The sequence below is a fragment of the Hippocampus comes genome, unplaced genomic scaffold (genome assembly GCF_001891065.2).
Source record: "Hippocampus comes isolate QL1 unplaced genomic scaffold, H_comes_QL1_v1.1 scaffold195, whole genome shotgun sequence".
NCBI lineage: Eukaryota > Metazoa > Chordata > Actinopteri > Syngnathiformes > Syngnathidae > Hippocampus > Hippocampus comes.
The window spans coordinates 151,416-161,876 of NW_017806076.1; the positions used below are offsets into that span (position 1 = coordinate 151,416).

Below are 10,461 nucleotides of genomic sequence, written 5' to 3' on the forward strand. Positions count from 1 at the left end.
GGACCGAGAAGGACAAAGATGGTGAAGACAGGAAGAAGGGAAGGAAACACAGCTGCATGACACATGGAACATGACAAGAGGTTTTGCACGTATACAGTAGCCTGTTTGCTTTTCCACCAACTCATCAGCTTACTTACAGCTGCCACTGTTGTTAACACAGAGCCTATGAAAACAAGTGGAACCTCTAAAGTCGGACATCCCGGGCTATTTGGAAAACATTTCAGGAAATGTGCATCGCGAAAGCTGCACACACACACAAAAAAAGAAAAAAAAATGTTCCAACCATCAAGCAAGTCGTCCGTGTACTTCGCAAGACTACAGTGGGCATCTCAAGGATTAGGACCACATGTGTTATGTCTTGGGCTTTTTTTTTTTGTGCTTTTGGGATACTACTGCTGAGGTGATGGAAAAGCGCAAAAATGGGAGGAAAAGTGCAGAGAGTGGCACATCTGTCGCTGCCAAAATTGCTTTGTTTGTAATCCTAAAATAAAGATAAACAGATTGTTATTCGAAATGAGAAGGTTGTTTCCTCTGTGAGGAGACTCACCTCCCGGACATGAGCAGTCCATCTGCTTTCTGCTATTACGTCAAAGTAAATGGTTTGTACAGAGATGACGTTTTATTGTTTCTATGTGCTTGGACAATTTAGAACGTCAACATTTTTCCTAAATCAAGCTCTCATGATGGCCAAAGATGGACTCTGGATCTTGCCAATTATTGCCAATGGGAACATTTGAATTCAAATCTATCTAAATACAAAGTATGAGAAATGGATTTAAATGAACATTGTGACACTTGCTGGCTAAATGTGTCTGCCCAACACGTACTCCAGTTGCCATCAGCTACACCTTGCGCGAATTCTTAATTTCTTAATCTTACCAATGTCATAATGTTAATTTACTTAGGCAGTCCAAGCAGCTTCAGACCTTAATCCTCACCTCAGCAGGAAAAACAAGCCGTGCCGCGCATCTCTGCGCCACGAGTAAACACTGAGGCGCTGTGATCGCCATGACGACCCCACCCCATATCACCCCCCCCACCCCCAACCCACGCGCCAAAAAAAGTCTTAAAAGTCTACGCGAGATCAATGTGGACAACCGTGGGGACAGAAGATACGATTCCATTAATTCCATTCGAGGCGGACACATGTAGAATTCGCGGAGGATAAATTAGCGCCGCTACTCAAGCTGCCGCGATTACACAGCCTTTTGAGAGCCATGAGAAGAAGTCATTCAGGGAGCTGATCAACGCCGAAACTCCTTACGGCTAATGTTCTCCACGGTGTTTAGAAACCAAATAAGCACGCAGAATAGCACACATGCCGGAAAATATTTTCGCAAGCGCGAGGCGGAACATGAGCACACTGCCACTTCTGAGAGGGAGGTCACATGTCCCACTGCTGACTTGCTAAAGAGAGTTAATGTACATTTAATGTATACGGTATAGAATTGCTTCTAATGGAATATATCTTGAAGCGCCTTGGCCACATCTGCTGCAAAATCTAATGAGAGCCTAACCAAGTGCAATGCCTTTACAAAATTAAATGAAGCCCACAGAGGTATTAATTTGACACGCGTATTGACGTGGTTGTAGTTGGTGGTGTCGAAATAGAGCTTATTAATCCGGTCACAACGCTACAATCAACGTGGATTTGAGCGTTGTTTATCACAATGGCATTTTTGACATTATTCCACTGCGCACGGGTACCTCATGAACTGTCCGCCGAGCGTTTTTAGTGGCTTCTATGTCGTATTTTTTTTTTTTTTTTACAAGGCGACGTGTTTGTTCTTTTAATTGCCTTGTAGACATACTTTCCTGCTACTTTACCGCCTGCTGCAGTCGACCGTCGCCGCACGGGCCCCGAGTACACACCTGTGCCTCGCACACATCTTGGCACATCGGTGAAACATACGCCGGGTGAAACATGGCCAGGGAGCTTTGCTGAATCTCATTAGCCGAGCGGGTAGTCATTAACAGAATGACCTTTGGAAATAATTACCAGCCTTCCTCCCGCCATCCCTCTTTCCCCTCCCTCCTCCTTTGCTCACACTCATCCATCCCTCTGTCCCACACCTCCCCACTTCCCCTTTTTGCATGGAATACGTCCTCCGAGGTGAGCGCTGAGCTGGAGAAGAAAACGAGGCAGGGAGGGTGAGGTAAGGAAGCCGAGCATGCGCTCGCTCCCGCTGCTGTCGAAGATTACGAGGAGAGCTGAATTTTCAGATTAGATTAAGCCGCTGGAATGGGATTGGCTGGCAGCCTGTCTTCTGACAGGTATGGTCAAAAGGCGGAGAGGTCAGCTTAGCGCCGAGTGCCATGTACCACGCCATGTGAAGCTTTCGCCAACGGCATGGGAACGGCTGCTGTTGCCGAGGTCATCAAATGCGTTCTGCAGGGGCGAAGCCAATTGCCACGATCATGCAGGGAGCGCGCACGACATTTAGTATTTTCAAAAACATTCCAACACCGAGAGCTGAAACGACCTCGTTGTCCATCAGGGATTTGGCGCACAAAACGTGTTGCTGCATTTTAAAGTGGCAAGCAATCACGTGGAGAGTTTGCAGGTACTGCAATCATCGGGAGCAGAACCAAAGGACTTTTTTTGATTTGCGCTCGCAATTAACGAGTCCCCCACTGCCAAATAATGTCGCCTATGTGACTGGAGAGAGAAGGAAAAGCAAAGGTGGATGTTTTTTCCGTGCTTTTCCATTTTCTTCTCTGTCACTCACATGCCCATGAAACCGACCGGGCAGAGCGCAAGGTTGGTTCACAGTTTGTGTTTTAATTCAAAGTGCGCAACCTACGATGTCGAACAAGGTTGCAAGAGGCTCGGGATTCGTTTGGCTCGTTTGAAGTGTTAAGCACAAGTCTGATTGTGCAATTCGCAATTCGGCAAATGTAAGATGAAATCTCAAGTTCAAAAATCCGATGCATGATGTCATGTGAGATGTCCGCATATTCGGCAAGACCTTCTGAATCTTCAGTTGAGTGAGCATCAAAGGCTTACCGCTTGTTGTTTTAATTTTCTTTGACAGTCGGCGACGCTGATAAGCAACAAAGGTGGTTTTGGAATACATTTTCTTTCCCCCTCTCATTTGTAACCAAATCTGAACTGATTGTGTTCGATCACCGAGGTTTGACGGAAAGTACGTTCAATGTGATTTTGGTGTGGAAATGTATTGAAGTCCGCTCTGTAGGCTTTCTTTTATGCATCACAATCATGTATTTGACCCAAACATCGTGTCAACCTACTGGAAAATCATCTCACTGAGATGTAGCATGTTCACTGTATATTTTAAAAAAAAAAAAACAAGAAAAAGCCCTGAAGCCTCTTGTAAACATACAGTAGCTGCAGAGGCTGTGTAGCACTCTCAGTGGCACTCTCTCAACAACGCTAATTAGCAACCAAAGACATGCTAATTACATAGAGTTTTATTGCTAATGTAGCGGGCCTCGTTGCCGGCCGCCCACGCTGAGCTCTGCTCCCCTACCTCTGCCTCGCCTCCCTCCCACTACACCTTCAGGCACAGCAGCATCAGAGGGAGAAGGAAGCCTTTCTGTATACTTCTGAAGGCAAACGCGCTTTACAAATTCGGAACAAGACATTGCGCATTTAAAGCCAGATTTGAGCGTGACACTTCCGCCGTGCGCAAACCTCGATTTTAGAGGACGTTGCTCGAATTTACCTTTCATATTATTGTTGAGCCTTTTTTTTGTTTTTCAACAACACGAAATACGCTTTGTCTTCCCCCTGACCCAGCAACCCGCCCACATTCATGAACTTTGACAAAGCTTAGCAGGCAGCATCCAAGGCTCCACTGGAGGGTCCTGACCCATGTTCGCCTCCCTCCCCCGCCCCTCCGACTCGTTGCACCCTGCTTGCATCCGCGCTAAACGTGCCCGTGTCAGCCCTGTGGCCAATCCCGTTAGCACGCGGAGGCCTCATCGCATCGATTTGGAGCGAGGACCTCAGGGGGTCCCTGTGCTGGTAGCGCTTTGCAGCTTTATCCCTGCACCCCAGCCCCCACTTGGCTCTTCAACATCATTCCTGACACGGCTGTTTATACGTTAACCATCCTCGGCTCAATAAAGGAGACACGGTTACAGAGAGTATCGAAGCGGAGATGTAGCGTCACGGGCACTTGTTGAAACGTCTGGTTCAGTAGGGTCAGACGGACGACGATACAGTGACTGAAGGCCCATATTCAATGCAGAATCGCCCACGGACAAATTGGCCTAATGTAAGGAACGCATGACCGATTTAGATGCAATTTTATAAGGTTATTTCGCAAAGAATTACAATTCACATACAGTACATTTGTGATCATCGGAATGTAGGACAGGCACGGATGAAGAATTCCACTGCATGTACTATTCTACTTATATCACAAAAGCTTCATAAGGGAAGAATGAAACACCGTGTGAACGGCGAGCTTTAAATTTGTAACACAAGCGGGTGCCTCCAAATAAAACACCCAGTCCGTTCTCGTTGATTTAATTATCAAGGTCAGCCCATATCCTAACTGTCGTACCGGCTAGCGTACAAGCTACCTTAACACATTTGACGGCAACAAATGGGAAGCCGAGCAAATCGTAACACGAGCAAGCTACTGTGAAGTTTGCATCCCAGCCACTATATCGATTTCTTTCGAATGGTGTCGTCGGAATAACGCAACGCCAATTCCCTTCCAGGAGGCATTTGATGCAAATGTGCAAACCGAAAAGGTTCGCTAGTGAGGGGAGGTTTGCCATCTGGAGAAGCGGGAATACTCCCAGTGGACCTGTCCACCCGTGTTTGGGCATCGAGCCCAGTAACAACCATATGAAGAGATAAAAACATGTCCCACGCTGTGGGCTCCTGTATTAGGCTGCCCAGCCTGATCCATAGGTGCGTGTGGGCCTTGACTATTCCTTCATTACATTTCATTGGGCTTCAGTACATCTTGTCTTCTTAAATTCTGAGCCAACAATTTCAGACCGGTATACCTAATTTGTCATCGGGTGGGACAAATAAATGAAAATGATGGCTTAATCAGGTGTCTGTTAATTAAATACTAAATGTGGGTAACAAATTGCATAAAAAAATAATTGGGAAGAAGACAAGTGCTCCTTTGATTTCAGCACATGAATTACTCATCTAAAATGTGTTGAGGCAATGGAGCGATTATTTTTGCTTCAGGTAAAATGCATGTCACTTCGGTAAAAAAAGAAAAAAAAGAACATATTATTCTAGTGCAGTTTGATCAGAGCGCATGGCACGAGAGGTTACATGCGCGTGTGCAAAAGAAAATGGGATCAACTCTTCCCACCAGGTCGGTCAGAACTCCGGTGCGATTGTTGCATAACAGGTTCATGTCGAGAGCTTAAGGATTTTGTAAAGCACCGGCGTCATTCACTGTTTTATCTGCCTGCTCACTAGCTGCCCTGACAACAATGTTTACAGTTGTCGGCAGCCACGCTAGCGACACGTGTCCGCTGTTTTAGATCCGTCTCCAACTCTGAGAGCCAGATCAATGGTGACAGCACGGTCACGTAAAGGCACACTTTCCACCAGGCAGTACAGCTAAAGTGCAATTTTTAAAATCAAAAGTTGCACTTTTTTTGGACTCAATCTCGATGAGTGGGTGCCGAGACAAGGTACAATTGCATATAGAGAATATGCACGGATAATTGACGGCCAATGAAATGCACTGAAAATTAAATTAATCAATGGAAAAGGCTCATATGTTTAATCCCATTTTGAATTGCATACAGCAACAAAAATATAAAACTTCATCTATCATTTTATTGATAGTTATAGCAGACTACGTTCAGACTGATGGCTCAAAGAAAGTCATCGATTTTAACAGTACAATGTGCTAAAAGACGATGGGGTAGCTGGATGATTTTAAGAGTTAAAAGCAATAACTGGTTGAAATATAAAAACAGGATGAATTGATATTTTTTTCATTTTCTGGCGCCCCCTGGAGGCCATGGCACTCCTAGCATTTGCCCGCATTGCTTTGTGAGTGGGCACCCATTGCAACTTGGAAAGTATTACAATCTTGGACTCTAAACACACGGTGCTGAACTAAACTGCTGTACCATTTGCTAATACAGGCACTTTGCCATTTATGTAACTACAGCTTTGTTTCTTTTTAAATGTGGTCTAAGCAGAACTTAACATACATTTTTTTCCTTTCAGTGTTGAGTGTGAAGACAAAAAGAGAAGTAATGAGTCACAACCATCTGGTGTGTTTGCGTGTTTCCGTGCATGATTCAGTGCATTCGGGCGGGCGGCGCACGTGCATTTGTGTTGACTTGCCACTCACCTCCACAATGTCCGAGTTGGTCCTACTCTCGTGGGGCTCGTTGTACTCGGTATATTTGAGCAGGACCTTGTCCATGTCTGTGCTGGCGTACTGGAACAGCTTGTTGGTGCTGTTGAAGATGATCAGGGCGATCTCGCAGTCGCACAGCACACTCAGCTCGTAGGCTTTCTTCATTAGGCCAAACTTTCGCTTTGTAAATGTCACCTGGGAAAGAAGATGAGAACGATTAGCCTTGGGAGGGTTACACCAGTTTCTGTTCAAAAATGCAGAAGGACAAAGAACAACCCATATGATGAAATCAAAATTTTGGGCTTTGTGGTCATCATTTATTTATAATACCCCGCCCCCCCCCACCCCAAAAAAAACCACACACACCAAAAAAAAAAAAACCCTAACCAGGACATCCATGCTGCAAAAAAAGGAACCTAAAAAAATTTGTAATCATGTTATCATTCACCTTGAAAGTGCATTCAAGGAAAACAGAAATCCGTTGAAGTTTGGACAGCCCCCGAGTGATACAGTGCAACCACCATACCAGGAAAAAAAAGCTGCATTTTAAGGAACTGAAAATACTCTGTCTCGGAAAAATAACGGCCAAGCAGATCTGTTAATGTTTGTACATCAAAGTAGACAATGGGACTTATGACAGATTGAAACGTCCCTTTTCAAAATGCACGCTCCTTCTGTGCTATTAAAAGAAATACAGATACCGACGACTACCCTTGGTCGAAAATAAAAAGTTAGTGTTGCCCAAGTAACTACCTTCCAATAAAAATAGCATCTAAGATCCTTCAAAAAAAGAAAGCACAAAAAGTATTTTGTGACGGGGTTTTTTTCTTGGTTTGTTTGTGGTGATTTTGCACAAGGCAGACCGATCCAAAGTGGTCACATTTTTATTAGATTTTTTTAATAGAAAGGGATATGTTCCTCCTTCTCTTGGTTCAAACCGAAAATAGTAAAAACAAGCTGCACAAACTTTAAAAAAAATTATTTTAATGAGAAACATTGCATCATAGCTGTGCTCAGCCTGCATTATCCTCTGCATATTTGTCTACTCTCTTCTGACACGTTGACGAGTGCCAACAAATACAGAAATTGATAACTCCCAACTTTCAGAGAATCATGCTTTGAATACAATCATTAAGACGTGAAGTGAAGTGAAGTCTTTTGAAAGAAAAAGATCACGCTGCCCTTCACACTCTGAAAGCCGAAAGAGGAGCTGGGAATGACTGGATATTGACGGATAGTTTTGTATTACATGCAAGCACATCTCCCAGGATGCAGCAAGGAAACCGAATCCATCCCTCACCTCCACCCTTTCTTTCTTGCTCGCTCTACATTGAGTTGGTAGCCTTGCGTGAATTGCCCCATCCATACACCAACCTCCTTAGATTTTTTTTTTTCCTCGCATTTGGAGCTACCTCTGTAAATCCAGCCGCTGCACCTCCGATTCAGCGATAACGGAAGGAGAAAAAGGCTCCCGCGGGCTCCCAAATATCATGCTGACATTTACACAATCAGACTTAAATGTGAAACAAATAAAAACAGTGACAGTAAGATTAATTGTAACGTCCCCCGAAGCCTTGTGGGTCATACCAAACAGCCGTGGACGACAACACGAATGAGAAGGCATATAAAGACGTGAGGTCAAAGCTGGGGATGTCAGAACAGGACTTGGAGTGTTGTCTTCCAAGGGACACGCGCCGGAGACAGTTAACGGCCAACTGAGCTCTGTTATCACTCAGACACTCACTCTACCGAAGCCATTAGTGTTTTTGAAGGTGGCACCTGGCTTGCGGTCGGCTGACTGCGAGGAGCACATGTCCAGCCATAATAGAGGGACATTCCACTCTGATTGATGTTCCAATCACGTTAGATCTAAAAATGATCTTTCTCAACTGAAATGTAAGGAAATTCCCTTACCGGTATTGTAATCTGTTCAGGCCTTTCCAAGCAGACCCTGACAAATATTTTGAGCAGGTTTTTCATAAAGAAAATAACACGCTATAATATCGTACCTTAGAAAACAAAATAATCATAAGATAATGGGATGTACCAATAAAATAAGTGCATGATGATTAATTCAATGACTGTGAGGGTCCTTCTGCTGTGCTTAGCCACCTCGATGCAGTGTAATACAGGCATTCGGAAATACACAGAGGCGGTCACAACTACGCTCAGTCAGCTGCAGTAAAATAAGTCACGTTTCGCAGAGGATAACGAAAATATGCCCGAGTATGGCTCACTTGACTGTCTACGGTAGTTGCGCGTGTTAGCGTTTGTGTTCAAATAACCATTGCTTATAGCGTTTTAACATTGTGACACAGACGCTATCCGTTAGCCACTCTATAGTGTTTTGTATCATTTGTTAGCATTAAGCTAAGCAGACTTTCCTAAGGCATTGTGGTTGTTTTAAATACACAATCTGTAATCATCTTCTTGTTTTTTTAATTAAATTAATTTTTTTTTGACAGACAGTCAACTTCGACTGGGAGTGGCATTAAACAGCTCGATGCCTGCTTTTTGAAGAACTGCTCACTGTGTGCCAAACTGCTGCTTGTTGTGATGACAGCTGAATTTCTGTTCCAGCGCGACTGCCACAGTGCACAAAGCAAGGACCATATAAGCACTGTTGTGCGAGTTTGGCGTCGAAAAGCATGACATCAACTCCAAGCACAATTTGGGTGATTTAGAGCAGAGGTTATGAGCGAGGGCAGTTCACACTCTACCACGCGGATGTTCGACTCGATGAATTATTATGATCATTATTTTTTACCTCTATTAGATGTAATGGCTCACGATATTTACATGAGGGGTTTTCAGATCTTTCCAAAACGGCTTTTCTCACCATCCAGGAGGCGAACGAGCGCGATTACGTAAAGCCCAAAATGACCGAACAATAACACCTAGCTGATTTTCACACCACACCCACACATCCCAATGTGACACATACAGTACAACCTGCTGTATCGCATACATCCACGCAAACACGCCTATTTGTACACGCTTGGTCGAACAACCAGCCTTGCACACGAACCTCATGTGGGATGTACTAATTGACGCTGGATCTTAAGTTTTTGTCTCAATACAGCTTTGGACTGAGTTTGCTATGACTCCATTGCTTGTGAATGTGATCCTTTAGGCCACAAACATTCACACTTGCCGTGTCCTGTGTAAAATTTGCTCCTCCTGCTCTCGCTGCAACTGTAAACTAGTCACAAGTCAGTAGTCTCAGTGGGCTGAAGTGTAATATTGACTAGTCCTGGACGACTAACAAATGCAGCGCTTACATGATTACAAAAACATTTCAGTCCGTGAAAATCCGCACATGAAATTTGAGAATTTTTGGAGCGTGTACAGAGGAGTTATTAATTTCCTCTTTTATGGGCAAAGATTTTGAAACGTAACATTTGGTACTCCGCCCCCTGTCAGAGTGTGTCAAAAACTCCAGATTGCTATCCTCTTTAATGTCCCAGGTCTTGAGATAGTAAAGACCAGTTTTGAAGTCAGTCGGATGAAATATGTAGTACAAGAATGCAAAAGTAGGGATATTTTTTGTAATTGTGTACGTTTTGCGTGGCCTGATGTGTGCAGTTTGTTGAGTTTTGGTGCATATTTAGGCCCTCAAAATGCGATTCATTTCAGGAAATAATAATAATAACAAAAGTAAAAATAATTTCAAGGGCCTTAATATCAAACGTTTTGTTGGACTGTGTGAATCTTTCTGACGGTGTCAATCAAAAGTTGACTTTTTGATACAAGTCTTGTATTAAATCTCATTTGATTTTGCAGGTGTACCCAATGGCGAGTGTGTAAATATCACCGGAAAATGAAATTCTTAGATGCTCGCTTTATTAAATTTCCTGTTAAGTCCTTTCATCTTCTTCCCGTCATCTTTATTCATGTACGTATGTTTGCCTGTGAAACCGCAATTATATGCGCGTCCCAGTCAAATGAGCAGAGATTTGCTCTGCATAAAATGACATGTCACATTTCCGCTGGCAAACGAGGAGCGAGGCGGCCCGGGATAAACACAGAAGAAGAAGGAGAGGCGGTGGCAGATTCCACGCCACGCGGGTGAGAGGGGAGACAGAGGGAAGAGAGCAAAAGGGAGCGGCGGGTTGAGAGAGAGGCGGGGGGTGGAGGTGGG

General features: G+C 44.2%; 1 protein-coding gene across 8 annotated transcripts in view; it reads right to left on the bottom strand.

Annotated features, from left to right (window-relative positions):
• The window catches only part of mef2cb (myocyte enhancer factor 2cb), an 84,592-nt gene that overhangs the window by 28,728 nt on the left and 45,403 nt on the right, over positions 1-10,461 (bottom strand). For all 8 annotated transcript variants that reach the window (XM_019894600.1, XM_019894601.1, XM_019894598.1 and 5 more), the window contains one exon: positions 6,312-6,515. In XM_019894600.1, coding sequence (XP_019750159.1) covers positions 6,312-6,515 — 204 coding nt within the window. The remainder of the gene's footprint in view (positions 1-6,311; positions 6,516-10,461) is intronic.